Source organism: Lepidochelys kempii, chromosome 1 (genome assembly GCF_965140285.1).
Source record: "Lepidochelys kempii isolate rLepKem1 chromosome 1, rLepKem1.hap1, whole genome shotgun sequence".
Taxonomy (NCBI): Eukaryota; Metazoa; Chordata; order Testudines; family Cheloniidae; genus Lepidochelys; species Lepidochelys kempii.
The window spans coordinates 214,191,145-214,211,668 of NC_136380.1; the positions used below are offsets into that span (position 1 = coordinate 214,191,145).

Here is a 20,524-nt window from a genome sequence, read left to right on the forward strand (position 1 = left end):
AGCATGGTGAAGGATGAACACAAAGAGCAGTTAGCAGAGGTGACACAAACTCATGGCAAACACTATCAATGTCTAACTGACATTGTTGAAAGTGACCCATGAGGAGCAATCAGTGGAGCCAACCATCGATCCCTGAGCATTTCAGATTCATTTGCCAACCCCCGGTCTAGTTATTCCTTAGTCCTGCCTTGAGTACAGGGGACAGGAGTACAGGGATGTGCGTTCATTTCTATGATTCTATGATCTGGGCCAAAGTGCCTTAGTTCCCCAGGTGTTAGAAGAGTATTTTTCCTGTCCAGTTAATTAATATTGACATTTACTCACAATGTACACATAAGTCATCTTTGGGCACGGCTGGTCAGAGGAACCAAAATGGTTCCTGCTAATGCAGCTGCACCAAGGAGCAGGAAAGAACTTTCCATTGCATAAGAGTTTCTATTTGAAAATCTTAATAATACAAAAGTTGAAAGTAAGCAAGAAAAGAGGTGTTTATGAGTCATTTCTTAATACAGAGCAGATAGTCACAGGCATTTCCATGTTTATGTAGATGTCATTTGGCACTAAATCTTAAGAGAAACGGATTGGCCTAAAACGAAACGCATTTGGAATCTGAGCAGGTGAATAAAATGGGATGAGGTTGCTCGAGCTGAAGGGTAAAGGCCCAGCCCTGGATCGAATGTGCTATTAGCTGATTTATCGTGCATCAATTATTATAATCTGTTTAGCTAAAGATCCTCTAGCCTTGGCCTCCAGGAGCTACAGGGGGTTACAATACAAACCTATCCCTAATGTACCCAGTGATCAATCAACACAGGATTGCTGAATGCTATGGTTTCTGTGCAATGCTCTTATGATTATTTACATTAAAATATCACAAAGTACAACAAAATGCATCATTCTACAAGGGACAGTGTCTAATGTTCTGGGGTGTTCCAGGGAGCCAGCGTGAATGCATTTTTCTTGCAGATCCATCTGTGTAAATTCGGGCAGCTCTCAAAGTATAACTTCTCCCTGTTGAAAGCAGAACAGTTCTTGCCATCTCCAGTTCCCTTTTCCACTACCCTAAAGAGAAAACAAAAGCTGCTCACTGAGAGGTTAGCTCAGAACTTGGTACTGAATAAAAAGACAGGAACAGAGTTCGGGAGGAGGGAATCAGGGTTTTTTTCTTATGTGGCTAGACTGGCATATGCTGGCTCATTGTAATCCATTTGATTGGATAGATGGGATTTGCACAGGGATTCATGGAGAGCAGACACTGGTAGGAGGAATTCAGGGGTCCATGAGCATTATCAGCAAGAGGAGGAAAACCCTTCCACAAAGGAGAAATGGTGAGTCTTAATAGCGAGGAGGAGTTTTCAGCTACATGAATCCAAATGTCGAGTCTGCATGACAGACCAGACGGTCAACCCAAGTGGTCCCACTCTCCAATAACATCTGATTCATACATGCTGGGAGTTTGCAGGTGGGTTTGAGCCATCACCTGGAGTTCAAGTGCGATCTTCTATGAACAGCAGGCAGCATCAGGGTCACTTTCAAGTACTTACAGGCCTCACTTGATGGACAGTAATTGAGGCTGGTGGGACTGTGGTGACCCTGGCCACATAATACATTGGTCAGATATGAACACAGAAAATCCCTAGGCACTCAGCACCTTCTTAGGTTAGTGCCATTGGCAGATGTGGTTGAAAATTCTTTCAAGTTACATATTATTTTTGTACATTTTTAAACCATTTGAATAACTGTGCCCCTGCAGTGCCACCTTACTATGATATGTGTCAGTGCACCTTATTCCTCCAGCTCGGCTATCCTCACCCTGCCCAAAGCCACCTGATTGCCAAAGAAGAGAATAAAGAGATCATCAACTTAACTTTGATGCCAAGAAAGTCCTGTCTAGGGAGGATGCTGCTTTGAGCAATTTAGGAGCAATTTCCACCAATTTAGCTGCACTAGTACAAACCCTAGGGGTGAAATCCTGGTTCCACTGAAGTGAATGGGAGTTTTGCATTCCTGTTGATGTCACAGGGGTGAAGATTTCTCCCCATCTGGAAGCCCCAAGGCAAACTCCACAGATACAAATCACTTTTCTTTTTACTCTGGTGCCACATGATTACACTAGAGCTGTGTCTAGACTGACGTGTTTGGTCCTGTACTTTTGTTCCTATAATTTCTAATCAACAATTAATTAGCTTGATGGTACATGCTGATGTAGACACTCCATAAATACTTGTTCCTCGAGTTCAGTGTAGGGTGACCCAAGACCAGAGGGAACAAATGTTTGTACAGTGTCTACATTAACATGTATAGTTGTGTAACTTGAATTGAGTTAACTGGCAATCAATTAACTTAAGTTACAATGTGGCCATAACCTTAGTACAGACAAGCCCTAGAGGTTTTTCATGGGGCTGCTATACAGCCCTAGCAAAATGTCTACAAAATAGCCTCCAAACGATTGTGTAGATAGGGCCTAAGCAGCAATGGTCTGCAGTGATTTGAACTTGAGGATGAGACCTTCATGCAGCATCACCCGCACCACTGCTTTCTAAAGACTAATTTCAGAGTAACAGCCGTGTTAGTCTGTATTCGCAAAAAGAAAAGGAGTACTTGTGGCACCTTACAGACTAACCAATTCATTTGAGCATTATTAAAAGTAACCTATTTCCCCTTGTTTATTCCTTCCCCCCCCCCCCCCGCCCCGCCCACTGTTCCTCAGACGTTCTTGTTAAACCCTGGATTTGTGCTGGAAATGGCCCACCTTGATTATCATACACATTGTAAGGAGAGTAATCACTTTAGATAAGCTATTACAAGCAGGAGAGTAGGGTGGGGGGAGAGAAAACCTTTTGTAGTGATAAACACCCATTTTTCATGGTTTGTGTGTATAAAAACATCTTCTGTATTTTCCACAGTATGCATCCGATGAAGTGAGCTGTAGCTCACGAAAGCTTATGCTCAAATAAATTGGTTAGTCTCTAAGGTGCCACAAGTACTCCTTTTCTTTCTAAAGACTGTGACTATAAGTAAGGAAAACTTAGTCTCTGTGGAACAGGTCATGCTGGAGACTTTGCAATCTAAGATGGAGCTAAATATGTGCCTTCAATCACAGTACTAGCTCTGTGCTTTGGGAATTACTTAGCGGGGAGCTATGCGATCAGAGCTGTATCTGCATTTATATTAATGTAACTTAACATTTATACAAAGAAAAATCCACCCACAAGCTCAGCCTGTGCCCTTCTAACTGGGAGTCACCCAGCCACATCCATCTTCCCTCTTTCTCCTGAAAGTTTAATCCAATCCAGAAATATTTCGTTTCTGTTCTGGTTGCTATAAATTCCTGTGGATTAAACAGAAATACATTACACACTGATGGGCCATTTCAGCTCTGCCTCATTCCTCATGCAATCACATGCTCATTTTGAACCGAGACCGGGATACATGTGAAAGACAAGGACTCAGCCACACCGGTAACTAGTTTGGTTGGAACAGCCTGAGGGCACATGGGAATCCTTATAGCTGCTTTTCCCAAAAGTCTTGCACTTGGGAGAACATAAGAGTCGCTGAAAACAGCCAGACCCTGACTGAACTGCCAGACATGAAAATCAGGCCCTTTTTTACCTTGTAGAGGGAATCTACCCTCTACATTTCCAAAGGGAAACTGGGCAGGCCCTCGACAGCGTGAAAGTTGCACTCAACCGCAAAGCAAAGCCTTTCCTGCCTTAGCAGACTGCGGAAAGCCCTTGATCACACCCCCAATCTCCTCCCAGATCAGAACTTATTCTGCTTTCTACATTTGCATCTGAAGCATCTGCCCATCAGCCTCACGGAGACCCAGGGAAGCCCACTGAATTGGTAGAGCAGCTTTTCAGTAATGGATCAGAGGACTGATCGCAGCCAGAGGGAAGAAAGGCCAGGCCCTGCTCTCTCTTGGTGTCTTCCCAAGTGGGGCTCTTGTTTGTGGGGAAATAAAAGCCAATTCACAGACAGGTTTCAGAGTAACAGCTGTGTTAGTCTGTATTCGCAAAAAGAAAAGGAGTACTTGTGGCACCTTGGAGACTAACCAATTTACTTGAGCATAAGCTTTCGTGAGCTACAGCTCACTTCATCGGATGCATCCGATGAAGTGAGCTGTAGCTCACGAAAGCTTATGCTCAAATAAATTGGTTAGTCTCTAAGGTGCCACAAGCATTCACAGACAGTTTCTCAGGGAGAGCCTGCCTGGTCAGAGGTTCTGATAAAACCTAGGGTATATTTGTGCTTTTCAGTCAAGTGTCTGAATGACATGGAGGGTTTGCTGATTGCTGGGTACTATGTGGAATGTTCCCAGACTTACCATCTCAGCCTCATCTTCAACAACAAGCAGCTGGGATTTCCTGCCTGAACAATTTCGCATACTGGCATCCCAGGTCCCCGACTGCTCTGAGAAATAGTAACAGCTCCCCCTGTGCAGCATCCACCCTGGGGGGCAGAGCAGACACTCGGTTCTTCCTGGGGAGGTGGAGGAAAGAAGATCATTACCCAGCATCACAAATGGTTTAATTACTCCCGTCACATATTGTGGGGAAGCAAATAGCCTCCCAGCTGCTAACAGTACATTTTGGAAAATTAAATATTCTTGGTGAAATGTCACAGCTGTCAGTTGCCCTGCATTTTACCGACCGGTCTTACATTCTTCTAATTATCGTTGAATGGGTTAAATGCTCATTTAGGGAACCGCTGCTTCGAGCAACATGACACCGTGCATGCTCTGGCCTTGAACTGTGAAACTGGTGCTTTTGTTTCCTGTGTGCTGCACGTTTGCCTCTCTAGGAGCCTGAAGGCAGCAGCTGCCATTTTGTTCTCGGTTGTTGAGATGCAGCCTGTGACTGTTCTTGCTTGTTCGGTTGTTTTCCCTTAACCTGAAATGGCGGTAAATCAGTGACCTGAATATTGTTTGTGTGTGTGTGTGTTTGTGTGTAAGTAAAAGACGAGGATTCTTCTTTTTCTTTGTATCTTAGTAGCTCCTAATGGCTTGAGAAAGGGCCCCTCTGAGGTGAAACATGGTCCCTGCCCTGAAAATCCTACAATCTAATGTGATGAGGAGAGGATGGGGAACAACAACGAGCTGAGAGCAAGTGACATAGCAGAGAAGAAGTCTCCTCATTGATAAAAGAAGACTAGAAAAGTAAAATTTCCACTTATGCAAATGTGATCAGTTTACAGTTAAATAAAGGAGAGAGAGAATGTGGATAATCTATTCTGAGAGTAAATCAGGCTTCTTATGCCACTACTACTGAAGAGTGTTACAAGAAAAAAAATAGTTTTCCTGACTCTGGTGGGGAAATGACATTACAAACATGTTTTCCACAGGATCTGGGTGAGTTGTAACGAATCTGGTGAAGACCCGGGTGTGGCTGTTGTGTTGTGTCAGGCTGCTGGGGTCAGAGCGCTGAACCAGGGTTGCACAGTGCACACACGCTCAGGGAGCTGCATGTGTGTTTGCTGGCTGTTGGTGTCTGGGCTGTGAGCCACAGCAGCAGAGCATTAAAAACACCCAGGGTTACATGGCAAGAAGTGACAACCTCTCACTGGTCTGAATAATTGCACTCCAAATGTCACACCCTCCCTGGGTTAGAGAGACACAGAAAATGTACTTCCTTCTAACACAGCCCTTGTCTAGGCACAGACTTTAACTTGACCGGTTCAACACGTGTTAAGAGCACCCGGCCTTATCTATCCTCGACCTCCAGTGTGCGTCGGTTACAAGTGTTAGCCTGAACATGGTACCAGCGTACTTTAGATCCAAGTCTACAGAGGGCCACAGTGAACAAGTAACTTTATTAGAATAAGGGAAACAGTATTATCCCTAAAACTACACTCATTCTCTTTCTCCCTCACCATAGGAGCTTCTGTTTACAACCTTCCCTAGGTTTCAGAGTAGCAGCCGTGTTAGTCTGTATTCGCAAAAAGAAAAGGAGTACTTGTGGCACCTTAGAGACTAACAAATTTATGTGACCATAAGCTTTTGTGAGCTACAGCTCACTCCTGCTTAGCTTCCTGCTACAGGTTTTAAGCAAAATATTTGCACTATAAAAAATATTTAACAAGTAATATTTATCACCAAATTAGAGATTCAGGGCAATAAGGCTACATGTGTCATTTGGTAAAGGTCCCAGGCTGCCAAAGACCTTCTCTCTCTTTGCAAAACATCCTTGGCCTCGGGCGGTTCTTGAAAACACCTGGAAGCTGTAAGGCAGTGGTTTTCATTTGAGACCCCTTTGGAAATTTCAAATGGAGGTGGGGACCCCTTTGGAAACCCCTTTGTAGATATAGCTGAATTCTGTTCAGTCAGTTTTCAGTCTAAGTCTTTCACAGACTCCTTAGACATAGTCTGCGGACCCCCAGGAGTCCATGGACCACAGGTTGACAATCACTGCTCTAAGGTACCTCATGTCATTTTTAAAGGCAGCCCTGGACATTCCAGTTCTATTCCAAGCACAGGGTATGTATCAATAATTATAATTACTAACTAGGAATTGTAAATATTGGTTCAAATACATCTTCAGGGCCAGATTCTGATACTCTTATTCATGCTGAGTAGTACCTTCTTCTGTGAATCGTTCCATTGATTTCAACAGGGACAGTAAAGAAGCCACATTTTGACCCATAACATTTTCAGGTTGTTATAGAAAAGGGATGCTAACAAACAGCAGAAGGGAACACACTGCACAGTTAGAGAGGGCCTGTAACTCCTCACCCTCTCTATCGTCACACAGGTAGTCCATTAATCCACTGATTGTCATCGAGCATCTCCCTGTGCATGGAGATTCCCCTGAAGATGTAGTGTTTTCAGTGCAGGTTGTCCTGGGCAGGGACGGACTCTGACCATTTCCCCTCCAGACTTGAATGCAAAGGAAGACAACATGGTTAATAGGCGCATCAGTAATATGCAGCCTTGGTATCTGAGGGTCAGAAAACACAGTTGTATTACAGAGAGCACAGTCAGTGAGGAAGGCAGCTTGCAAAGGGATTAAAAATAGGTTTGTGCCTTTTTTGTTGGGTTATGAGATATCAAGAAGGCCTGGTATTTTTTTCTCTTTGTTGTATTTTGTTTAAATTTGATTTGTTTTCCCTGCTTGTTTTCTCCGTAAGAAATTCAGGTCTTGCCTACTTTGGTGGAGAATAGGTACAGTTATGACATTACACGTACTACAGTTATATATCTGATTAATTGAAAAGAGATATCAATTTGATTCAGACTGTCTAGAATTCAGTTTCTTTTATTAGCCCCCATTTAACCTAAGCATATGAGAGTAAATCTCGTTAACAAAAAGATTCAACATCCCAATATTTAATTTAAAGGATGAGACGCTACCTTCCTATGTAGCGGAGTCAGCACAGAAATCCTCCAGCAATAACAAGGAAGTCAAAATTGACAATCCTGATATTTCTAAGGTAACAAACAAGCAGTAAAAAAAACCACTACAAAACCTTTCAGGGCTTATAGTTATTTAAATAGTTTACAAACATACAAAAAATAATATGTAACTTGAAAAATTATTCAACCATATCTGCCAATGGCACCACCTAAGAATATGATGAGTGCTTAGGGATTTTCTGTATTCATATCCGACCAATGAATTATGTGCACAGGGTCTCCACAGTCCCACCAGCCCCAATTAGTGTCCATGCAGTGAGGCCTGTAATTACTTGAAAGTGACCCTGATGCTACTTGCTGTTAGAAGAAGATCACACTTGGACTCCAGGTTATGGCTCAAACCCACCTGCAAACTTCCAACATGTTTGAACCAGGTGTAATTGGAGAGTGGGACCACTTAGACCAGAGGGTCAACCCATCATGCTTATTTAAACCTCAAAAAGACGTAAAAAGCAGGACAACTCTTTCCCCCCCCTTTTGTCTGTCACCTTTAAAGGCCTAGTTAGTGGGGATGTACAGTTAAGCTAAAAGGAGCTCTTAGACCAAAGAATATAATAGTAATGCTATCATAGAATTCACAATATTGTCAAGACTAGTGTGAAGGGATTTTGTTTTTAACCTCATTCCTCACTATACCCCAAAGCAGAAAGAGACATACCTTTTAAGCTTCACATTCATAGAACTGCTGATTCACCAAAGCACTTAAGCATGTGCTTAACTTCAATCACACACTAATGTTTCATGGAGGTCAATGGGATTTAAGCATGTGTCTAAAGTTAAGCATGTGCTTAAGTGCTTTGTTGAACAAGGATACTTTGCTGGAGCTATTCAGGTGCAGAGAATGGCTACGAGGATGATCCGAGGAATGGAAAACCTACCTTATGAGAAGAGACTCAAAGAGCTTGGCTTGTTTAGCCTAACCACGTAAAAGCTGAGGGGAGATATGACTGCTCTCTATAAATACATTGGAGGGATAAATACCAGGGAGGGAGAGGAGAGTTCAGCGCCAATGTGGAAACAAGAACAAATGGATATAAACTGGCCATCAACAAGTTTAGACATGAAATTAGATGAAGGTTTCCAACCATCAGAGGAGTGAAGTTCTGGAACAGCCTTCCAAGGGGAGCAGTGGGGGCAAAGAACCTAACTGTCTTCAAGACTGGACTTGATAAATGTATGGAGGGGATGGTATGATGGGACTGCATACAATGGCATGTAGCTGACCTGTGACTGCTAGCAGCAAACATCTCCAATGGTGGGTGATGGGACACTAGATGGGGAGGGCTCTGAGTTACTACAACGAATTCCTTCCCAGGTGTCTGGCTGGTGAGTGTTGCTCACACGCTCGGGGTCTAACTGGCCACCATATTTGGGGTCTGGAAGGTATTTCCCCCCGGCTCAGATTGGCAGTCACGCCGGGGTTTTTTCGCCTTCTTCTGCAGCATGGGGTCACTTGCAGGTTTAAACTAGTGTAAATGGTGGATTCTCTGTAACCTGAAATCTTTAAGTCACGATTTGACGACTACAGTAACTCAGACAGAGGTTAGGGGTCTATTACAGGAGTGGGTGGGTGAGGTTCTGTGGCTTGCAATGTGTAGGACGTCAGATTAGATGATCATGATGGTCCCTTCTGGGCTTAAAGTCTATGAATCTACACCAGCTAATGATCTGCCCAAGGAAATTAAACAAAAAAAACTACTTTATGGTCCAGTGTCACAAAGTCAAGGCTGGCAATTTAATCTTATGAATAGAGAAATTCAAAGGTTAACTGTCTCACAGGTCACTGAAATCCCCCACAAAGCACATATACAGTATCTCTGAGTACCTGATGCTTTGTTAACTATTCACCTTCATAAATATCCTGCATGTGAAATAATAGTAAATGTCCCTGTGGAAACATTAATATTTTAATTTTTTGATTTATGTGTTTAACTTGTCACCCATAATGTTGCATTAATGTCAGTTATTTTTTACATGTAATATCCTTTTGGTGAGGTTTAAACATGCACATAGCTGCATGAATAAAGCAAAAGTTGTCATCTGGAAAGTGGCACTCACAAATAGTGATTAGAACAGCCATGAAAACCAGTGCGATAAACCCCAGGACTAGAGCAACATAGAACCAGCTTGAACACTGGGAGCCAGGACCTGCAAAAAAGAAAAACAAAAGAGTTGCTTTGGAGGAAATTGCAATTTAAGCCCTCACATTGCTAGCATGCGCAAGCATTGCCACATTGGCTTCAGATATCGGACAGTTTCTAACCAAGTGCTGAGATAGAAATTGACAGTCTAAAAATACTTCTAAGTGAAAGGAAACATCTTTATTTGTTAGCATTTTACACCCACTTTGCACAGATGTAAATGGAGACACAAAGGGCAGGATAGGAGAGAATCACACTCTGGGAGAAGGACCTTGGCGTGAATGTTTCCCAGGATGACTGGGACCCCAAGGAACCCAATTGCTTCCTATGACAGGATCATAGTATTGGCAGAGGAAGGGAATGCTGTAAATGTCACAGATTATAAAATATTACATGAAAATTCGTTCAGCCTATATGATGAGGGCCATCCACACATAGCTTTCTTCCATGTAGCGGGAAGGGGAAGGGATCAGTTGTTTCTGTGGCACTGGGGTTCCACTGTGATCTTTGGCAAGTTGGATGCAGGGCTGGGCGATACATTGTTCACACACCAGTGCCACACAGATTACCTGAAAAAATGTAACACAGCCCCAGGTTGAACCACACTTCCTGTTGCCCCCTCTGGAGTGAATCGCTGCTCTTTGAGGCAAGTCCTAGTAATGACGCTCCGATAGAACCACTCATCCAGAGAGCTAGGGAATGGTGTACAGGAGGGGACAAGGACCAGAACACCCTGAACCTATGCCTCAGAGAGAGATCCTGAGATATGCATCGAGTAGTGGGCTCTGGGGGGAATGAATTCTCTTCTTTTTCCCCAAGGGAGGGTAAACTTGCCATCCCACCAATGGGACACCTCAGGAAAATCTCCATGAAGAGTTACTGTGGAGGTTTCCTCCCCTAATGTCTGACCCTCGTTTCTTCAGAAGGATGTGCTGTGGGGTCACTGTCATTTGGACTGAAAACTGGTTCATATGACTGTATAGAAAGGATAATGGTCCCACATCAAAGTCTTTGTTAAAATGAAGTTGAGGTTGAAGGTTCATATCAGAGCATTGAGAGTCCTGCACGTAGGATGGAAGAATCCCATCCACTGCTAAAGACTAGGAACCGAGTGGCTAGGCAGCAGTTCTGCAGAAAAGGACGAGAAGCTGGATATGAGTCAACAGTGTGCCCTTGTTGCCAAGAAGGCTAACGGCATTTGGGGCTGTATAAGTAGGAGCATTGCCAGCAGATTGAGGGATGTGATCATTCCCCTCTATTCAGCATTGGTGAGGCCTCATTTGGAGTAGTGTGTCCAGTTTTGGGCCCCACACTACAAGAAGGATGGAAAAATTGGAAAGAGTCCAGCAGAGGGCAACAAAAATGATTAAGAGTCTGGAGGACATGACTTATGTGGAGAGGCTGAGGGAACTGGGATTATTTAGTCTGCAGAAGAGAAGAATGAGAGGGGATTTGATAGCTGCTTTAAACTACCTGAAAGGGGGTTCCAAAGAGGATGGATCTAAACTGTTTTCAGTGGGAGCAGATGACAGAACGAGGAGTAATGGTCTCAAGTTGCAGTGGGGGAGGTTTAGGCTGGATATTAGGAAAAAAAATTTCCACTAGGAGGGTGGTGAAGCACTGGAATAGGTTACTTAGAGAGGTGGTGGAATCTCCACCCGTAGAGGTTTTTAAGGTCAGGCTTGACAAAGCCCTGACTGGGATGATTTAGTTGGGGTTGGTCCTGCTTTGAACAGGGGGCTGGACTAGATGACCTCCTGAGATCCCTTCCAACCCTAATATTCTATGATTCTAAAGGGGCACTCACCTCTTGAGCACCTCTGAGCAGCTTGGTGTGGTACCACACACCTTTTCTCACCCCTGGTGCTCCCTGCAGCCTGCAGGACAACTGTGGTGGGTTTTCAGTGGTTTGGCCCTCTGACCAAGTCACAAAATTGAAATGAACCCCTTGTGGGGTATTAAAGATTCCAGTAAACAAACAGGCTATTTGCCCTCCCTAGGATCTTCAACCTGGTTCTGGGCCCTTTAAATTGTTCAGGTTTGCAACTAAGCCCTGCCCCCTTCTTGGGTCTTTCACTACTTTACCTGTGGCTGGTGGAGGAACCCAGGCCGCCCACTGCTCTGGTTTCCAGCCCAGGGATCCTACATCCAGCAGCCATATATCACTTCCCTCAGTCCTTCACTGCTGTTTCCTTGGGCTTCTTTCCACCTGATCCCTTTATCTCCAGCCCTGTCTCAGGTCCAGCATCCCCAGGTCCTTCTCCCTCTGTGATCCCAGCTATGGAAATTCAGCCCAGTATGAATACTGTCTGATTGCTGGCTACTCCAGCCAGGTACAAATCCCCTTCTTCCCTCCTCCACTCCCAGCCAGGAGCTAAACTGCTAAAGCCAGGCAGCCCTTTTTTATTTGGGCCAGCATGGCCCCTGATTGGCTATTGCTAGCCCATTTTGCCCTTGGAGGACCACGTCTCTGTGGTTTCCAAAATGGCTGCTCCAGAAAGTCCCCTCTAGGAAAGCTTGTAGGAGTCACCTTCATTGCTGTTCTTCTCCCAGCTTGCTACTTCTTGGAGTGCAGGGGTAGTAGGACTGTGCCAGACTCAGCAGGGAGCCACAATGACTGAATACACCCTGTCACAGTTTGTCCACCTTACAAGAGTGTTCTAGTTATAACACAAACCCAAAGGTTAGAAACCCAGGAAATTCAGGGTTGAGGTTGCATTCCCACAATAAGCCACAGAGTCACACTCAGATAACCACCAGGTCTCTAACCCTGCCTCCATACAGTGTCACAATGTAGTATTCTCATAATGTTCACTCTGAGTTCAGTTTAAAGTATTCTGTGGGCCATCTGACCGGCACTCAGTGCGGTTCAGGACAAGGAGGTGGGGTAAAGATGGCTTACAATACAAACAGTAGGTGAAACTCTGCATATAAGATGGTCTCACCAGGGTAACTGTGGTCAATCCCACACTGGGAGTGTTGCTGCAATGGAGCAAATGAGTTGTGACTTAGATAAGGTTTCATAATAAACAAGGTGCTTAGATGCCTAGAGTCTGAATGGTAGTAAACCAAACCCCAGTCCAATACATTATGTTGATTAATTTGTGAATGTTCTCAATAAAAATCAGTTTTATTTTAAGGCACTTCCCTCCTCCCAAATTTCAGAAACAGAGCACAAAAGAATTTCAGAAAATCAGAAAATGCCAGTTTAAACTACTTTTGAAACTGCGTTCACCACAGAGCTGTTGTAGGGCTCAATAAGCCAGTGAATAGAAATGTCACCATTTAAAATGTTGAAATAATTTCTATACATGATTTATAATTTAGAGATTCTCAGCAGTATTGTTTTCACAGTTTTCTAACATAATAAAGAATACATCTCTAATAACTAACCATGCCACCCCAACAAATACCCACAATACCAGAAGGGGAAGTCTCTGATCTGCTGGTCCTTTCAGATTTACGATGCACACGGAGTTCAGCATATGTGATCTCTGTAAGGAGCAAGGAAATTCTGACAATGTTGAATGTGAGAACCATTACACAGAGACATCATTACAAGAATCAGTCTATCTGCAAAGTGCATATATTCCCCACGGTGCTGGCTCAGCTTCATTACTGCTAGAAACAATGGGCTAGATTATACCTGAGACTACATGTCTATGCAGAGGAGCAATGGGGAGAGTAAGAATCTGCCTTACACTGCTGCATGAACTACCTGAATCTTGGAACAGGTGGATAAGTAGAGTGTGTGTGTGTGTGGGGGGGGGGGAGACGGGGAGAATGGGTGGAGTGTGTGTGTGGGAGGGGAGAGGGGGAGAATGAGTGGATCCTTGACTCGGCCCACAACAAACTGGCTGACATAGCTGAGTCAACTCAGGGGGAGTCACAAATTGTGCTGATATATGCCAGCATAAAATTACCACCCCCTTGGAGCAAGGGAGAAGCAGAGAGGGAATTGTGCCTCAGAGAAGTGTCTGTGAGAAATCATAGCTCCCCGGGCTACTCCTGGTTGTTATGCACCAACCTGTGTGCAGGGCTATGTCACTAGTGGATATTAGACACTGAATATTACACTGATCCAATGTTGGGGGGCCGGATAGATTAGGTAGAGGTGGTCAAACATTGATTGTCAAAACATTTTTCAGTGAGAAATGAGTTTCTGACATTTCAGTTTTTGTCAAAAAAAAAAAAAAAAAGAACCACACAAAACTAAATATTTTTCTTTTTTTGCCAGCAAACCATGCCCACCCCCTCGCCAAAATTGCAAAACATTTTGACAAAAAAGGGTTTTTTTCTTTTAAGTCTTTTGTGAAAACAAAATACACGTTTTCAACTAGCTCTAATATTAGGTCCTGTCCAGGAAATTTCAATACCAACAAACATGTGATTAGCCCATGATATCATAAATAATGAGTTTAAATTTGTTACTTCTTTAATCCAGTTTTCAGATAGTATATGTAAAGCATTTGCTTCCAATCCATGTAGACCAAGAGATATCAAATTTTATCATGGGGTGATCTCGGTACCTTTTTGCTTTGTGCCTTGTCCCAGCTCCCCGCCCTCTCTCTACATTCCAATTCAGACCTGGATTTGGTGGCAACTACTTGAAAAGAACCAATAAATATGTACACTTACAACTTGAAACTGTAACTATAACATGTTATGTAGCATCAGACCCTAACTGTAGAGTCGCCTGAGATATTAGCTGCTGAAACTTAAGCAGGAGATTAAAATGGTAGCCAAAATAACTCAACTTTAAAGCATGCGTGTACCTCAGTTATTAATCATTATTTCACCATTTTTGCTGGGACACAAGATGTTACCTTGGTTAAACATATCCCTAGTTTTACAGAGGATAATATTTGCATCTTTGCCCCACTCAGGAAAGGGTGAGATATAAGATGAGGCTTGTGTTGCTGCTGTCATGGGTAGTTCATGTTTTTTATAAGAATACTGTGAATTTAAAGTGTGATTCAACTTCTGAATAAAAAATGCTGGTTGATGACAAGATAAATTCCTCTTGTTTTTTCAAGTTGCAGTGGGGGAGGTTTAGATTGGATATTAGGAAAAACTTTTTCACTAAGAGGGTGGTGAAACACTGGAATGCGTTACCTAGGGAGGTGGTAGAATCTCCTTCCTTAGAGGTTTTTAAGGTCAGGCTTGACAAAGCCCTGGCTGGGATGATTTAACTGGGAATTGGTCCTGCTTTGAGCAGGGGGTTGGACTAGATGACCTTCTGGGGTCCCTTCCAACCCTGATATTCTATGATTCTATGATTCTAAGAGCCAACACAACTCAGAGGGAGGTTCCTGCTGTTTATTCCTTTCTGTGTAACATCAAGAGAATAGTTAACTAATTCCAATTAATTACACATGTGAATACCATTGACTATAATGTGAGTGCACAAGTGTTGCTGAGGGCAGAATTTGGTCAGCAGAACTGGTAATGCTGCATGAGAAGGAAAGGTAATGATTCATGACCGGCAGATAAGCAGTCTAGCTGTTAGAAAAAACATCCGAGCACACTTGATCTGTAGAGTGTTCAGTCTGAACTATTCAAAATTTTTACAAAGGTAAATATCAAAAGAAAAATATTGGGGAAATGGTTAATAAATGAGGCACATCTATGCTTTTCGGTCCCCTGTGTTGTGACTCAGTGGGTGTACAGACATTTTGCTGTTTGTTTGTTCTTTCTTAATTGATTCGTCCAATAAAATGTAGAAAATATGCACATTTATATTTATTATATATAACTGTAATTAAATATTTTTTCTTAAAAAAAGTTTTAAAATGCTGTTGGTCCCAGAAGAATTATACAGATATAATTATTGTACAGAGAGATAACTCTGATAGTGTTTGCAGGAAGACATTGTTCAAATATATATTTTATTTAAAATCTGAATATTGTTTTATGGTAAAGAAATAATGGAGGCTTGTAAATTTTAAAATTTAGTTGCTGTATAAATAGGAAAACTCATTTAACCCTATTGACTTAGAAAACCTGTAAATATAAAAAAAATTCCCTCCATCCCCAAATAAATACACATTACTTTTTTTAAATATTAAACACAACTTATCTGGCTGTATGAAAAAAAGTGACTCTGTATCATGGAAACAGAATTTTTCCCAAATAAGTTCATTGCCTGTATTTCAAGGTATCTACATAAATGAACATTGAAGTTAGAATGCAAAGTCCTCAGAAATCATCAGACGGCAAAGTCCAGGTTACTCCTGCAACCTGAATTCTACCTGCTGCAAACATACCCGTATGTGACATATAAAAGAGCCCTATCTCACTAGATTCAGATCTTCACAGATCATGTGCCACATATTAAAAGTGAAATTTTACTCAACTTTGTTATACGTGTATATGCAAATCCAATAGAGTACAGAGATATTTTTTCTATTAAATGGAAATTTCCACTCAGCGTATATACACAAACATGAGGAGTGTCAATGCAACTTTGGCAGATCCTTAGTTTTGTAGATTCATAGATTTTTAGACCAGAAGGTAGCATTATGATCATCTAGGCTCATCTCCTATATAACACTGGCCATATAATTTCGCATATTAATTCCTGTATCAAAACCCATATCTTGTGGTTGAGCTAGCATATTTTTAGAAAGACATCCAGAGATCTAGAGACTTCAAGTGATGGAAAATCCACCACAGCTCTTGGTAAATTTTTTCAATGGTTAACACCCTCACTGTTTAAAATCTTCACATTATTTCTGGTTTCAATTTAACCAGCTTAAACTTTAAGCCATTGAATCTTGTTATGCCTTTGTCTGCTCCAATAAAGCACCGTCTATTGTCAGAAATCTTCTCCCCATGTACTTGTATACCATGATCAAGTCATGTCTTAGCCTTTTCTTGCATAAACTAAGTAGATTGAACTTTCTAAGTGTTTCACCGTAAGACAGGATTTCTAGACCTCAGATTATTCTTGTAGTTTTTTTCTTAATACTTTCTAATTTTTCAACATTCTTCTTAAAATGTGGACACCAGAACTGGACACTGTATTCCAGTAATGGTCTTACCAATGCTGTAAAAAGAGATAATATTACTTCCCAACTTCTACTCAACATTCCCCTGAATAGTATTGGTCCTCTTAGCCAGAGCATCTCACTGGGTGCTCATGTTCAGCTGGTTATCTACCATTACCGGTATAAGTCTTTCTCAGAGTCACTGCTTTCCAGGATACAGTTCCTCATTCTGAAGGGTGAACTACATTATTTGTTCCTAGATGTATGACTTTGTATTTGACTGTACTAAAAAAATGAGCCCAGATAAAGGTATTTAGGTGCCTAATTCCCACAGATTTCAATGGGAATTAAAAACTCCTAAATATCTTTTAGGCTATTGGCCACATTGTTCAAATGCATCCATCTTATCAAGTGATCCAGATCAGTTTTTAATGATGAGGACAGTTATTATTCACCACTCCACAAATATGTGTCATTTGCAACCTCTACCAGGAATGATTTTATGTTTTCTCCCAGATCATTGACAAATATATTGAATAGCATTGTGCCAAGAACAGAACATCGGGGCACCTCACTAGAACCCTCACGCACTGTGGATTATCATATAGCAAAAAACACCATGCATGCAGAATACATTTTTTAAACCCCACATAACTTGGGCAAACCAAAACCAATTTTCATCAAACAACTATATCCCTTCCAAATTTCAGGTTTCATCCATCTTCTACTGAGTCACAAGAGGTGTTTAAAAATTTGTTTGCAGAAAATCTCCATTTTCTTCCACCTTTTTTGCACTTAAAAATCTCACCTCTTTTTTTTTTTTTTGAAACTTTCAGAACAATTTCCACCTTGACTGAGAGCTTGTGTACCAAATGACAGGTTTCAGTGTAGCAGCCGTGTTAGTCTGTATTTGCAAAAAGAAAAGGAGTACTTGTGGCACCTTAGAGACTACCCAATTTATTTGAGCGTAAGCTTTTGTGAGCTACAGCCAGTGAGCTGTAGCTCACGAAAGCTTATGCTCAAATAAATTGGTTAGTCGCCACAAGTACTCCTTTTCTTTTTGTGTACCAATTGTCAGCCAAAATATAAAAACTTTAGGGTAGGAATAATTGAACTTAGTAGCACACATTCTGATTCAAATATTAGCATATATTAAATGGATTCAGAACTGGCTAACAGAAAGATCTCTAAAAGTAGTTGTAAATGGAGAATGACCATCAAATGGAGGTGTTCTGCAAGATTGGTACTAGGCCTGACTCTATTCAATATTTTTATCAATGAGTTAGAAGTAAAATTGAGGGAATGGTAAATAATGATGAAGCAGTGGTACAGAGTGATCTGGATTGCTTGGTAAAATAGGCCCATGCAAACAAAATGTGTTTTAGTACACTCAAATGCAAGTTCATAAATCTAGGAACAAAGAATATAGGCCATACCCACACAGCAATTCTAAAAAAGATTGAGGGGTCAGTACACAAGCAACTCAATATGCGATCCCAGTGCAATGCAGAGGGGAAAAGGACTAATACTATCCTTGCATGTATAAACTGGGGAGTATTGAGTAGGAATAAGGAGGTGTCTTTACCTCTGAGAACGGGATTGGGAAAATCACCATTGGAATACTGCAACTAGATCTGGTGTCCCCATTACTAAAAGGCTATTGAAAAATTGTAGAGGATGCAGAGAAGAGCCACAAAAATGATTCAAGGGCTGGAGAAAATGCCTTACAATTATAGAATCATAGAATCATAGAATATCAGGGTTGGAAGGGACCCCAGAAGGTCATCTAGTCCAACCCCCTGCTCGAAGCAGGACCAATTCCCAGTTAAATCATCCCAGCCAGGGCTTTGTCAAGCCTGACCTTAAAAACCTCTAAGGAAGGAGATTCTACCACCTCCCTAGGTAATTAGAAACTTAAAGAGCTCTATCTATTCTTCTTCTCACAAAGAAGACTGAGAGGTGACTTGATTACAATGTATAAGAACCTTTATAGGAAGAAAATATTAAAGGGCTCTTTAATTTAGAAAAGAAAGGCATAACAAGAACCAATGGCTGGAAGCTGAAGCCAGAAAAAGTTAAATTAGAAATAAGGCCCAATTTTTTGTAACAGTGAGGGCAATTAATCGCTAGAACAAATTACTAATGGAAGTGGTAGACTCTCCATCTCTTTCTTCATATCAAAACTGGACGCCTTTTGGTAGACAAGGAGTTATTCAGCCCCGTAGAGGAGTAACTGGTTGAAATTCTATGGCTTACGATATATAGGCAGTCAGACTAATAATAATAACCTAGCCCTGTACCATATATTATCACTATTCTAATTGTAAATGCAATGAAGATAAATAAATGAAATGAAATTTAAATGATGAGAAATAGTTTTTGTAAATATATATCAAAATATTGTTTCTACCATTCCGTTACATTAAATCACAGCTCAACAATCAAGAATCAAAGTAGATAGTAAATATATTATTTATTTTAATAATACAGACTGTAAAATGATTACATTGTTGGTTGCTAATATAATTAATTAATAGCTATTGTACCCTGAAAACATTATGAACTGGCCAACTTACTCTGAACACAATGTATTTCATATTTACTTTTAATCATTGTAACATAGGTTAGTGGCGGTCCATCATTTTTGCAAAATGTACTGAAGAATGAATTCATCAATTGTTTTCAAGTCCTGGGAATATTATTCACAAAGAAATATTGTCAAAGTCAGCTCTTTTCCCCTAATATCCACTTAAACTTTTGTCTTTTATGATAAGCGTATGATGTGTTTACAGATTTGATAGTTTGGTTACAGGAAAGTCATTATTTAAAAACCAAATATAAAACAACTGTGGACAAATGTGTCCGTCTGGTGCCTTCCTTGCAGCAGCAGTGGCTGAACTTTCAACTGTCTTTTGTGATTTCGGGGGGATTATATGCCACCATTTTGCCAGAATTAGCACATTGGTCAAATGCAATAATTGGCCTCTCAGGCTAGCTAATTCAGATCAGATTATGGCTTACTTAAGCCATAGTAACCCTCTGATCAGACAAAGACATTTAAAAAAATAAACTATTGTTCTGCTAATTTATAATTTAGCTAAAAGTATATTTTATTCTGTTATTAGCAACACTGGGCCAGATCCTCAGAGAGGGTAAATGAGCATGACAACACTGATTTCAATAAAGCTTTGCGGATTGATATCTTCTAAGGATCAGGCACAATGTGTGTGCAATTTTGTCCTCAAATACATTGCCTTCACTTGCAAAATGTCATGACAATTATTTAAAGCTTTTTGAAATGACATTTTTTAAAGAAAAGACAACATGCAAATATGAATCTGATAACTATTAAGAATATTTTACCTGGATTCGAAGTCGGAGGAGCAATACATGATCTTTCCCTGGGTAAAATCTTTACATCGGTGTGTGTGACCTGGTTTGCCATTGGTGATAAAATTCTGTCTGAGTGTTGGAAACAGTTGCTTAACAGAGTAGGTTGTATCCTGCATTAATCTCACCTGCCTCCACAGACACACACACACACACATACACACACAGCATGATGGGTCTAGGGGAGGTTAAAAAAAAAGTTATTTCTGTTAAATGTGGCTTCACAGCTTCCTCTTATTGGGCATTTTTCAGCCATCAGTCTGCCTCTTGCAACGTGAGATCTTGCCTTTAGGATAAAATATAAATGACTAAAAGTAGAAAAGGCTATGTGGGAGGGGGGGGTTGGTCTTGGGGAAACATTTTATTTTTTTGGTCACAATGTAATAAATTGTCTAAGGGCTTGTCTACACACAAAAGTAGTACCACTTTAATTATATTGATAGAGTTAAAACTGTACAATGTCCCAAGGATGGATGCAGTTATATAGGTATAAAGGTGTTCTATATTAGTATAGATATTCCCATTCAGGAAAGTAAATAAACTATATTAGTATAAGGCACTTCTAAACTTGTATCACTGCATCTACCCCAGGG

At 41.2% G+C, this 20,524-nt stretch overlaps 2 protein-coding genes across 3 annotated transcripts in view; one reads left to right on the forward strand and one right to left on the reverse strand.

Annotated features, from left to right (window-relative positions):
• The window catches only part of LOC140898661 (C-type lectin domain family 2 member L), a 30,406-nt gene extending 25,176 nt beyond the window's left edge, over positions 1-5,230 (forward strand). For both annotated transcript variants that reach the window (XM_073312837.1, XM_073312819.1), the window contains exon 6: positions 4,992-5,230. In XM_073312837.1, the coding sequence (XP_073168938.1) occupies positions 4,992-4,994 (3 nt within the window). In that variant the 3' untranslated portion in view covers positions 4,995-5,230. The remainder of the gene's footprint in view (positions 1-4,991) is intronic.
• Positions 494-20,031, reverse strand: LOC140898655 (killer cell lectin-like receptor subfamily B member 1B allele C). The gene is made up of 7 exons (XM_073312807.2): positions 19,905-20,031; positions 12,975-13,046; positions 9,470-9,559; positions 6,731-6,874; positions 4,328-4,482; positions 3,213-3,331; positions 494-1,062 (listed from the first exon to the last, which is right to left on the reverse strand). Exons 1-7 carry the CDS (start codon positions 19,984-19,986, stop codon positions 915-917), a joined length of 810 nt encoding a protein of 269 aa, XP_073168908.1. The 5' UTR covers positions 19,987-20,031; the 3' UTR covers positions 494-914.
• Positions 20,032-20,524: the final 493 nt, after the last annotated feature.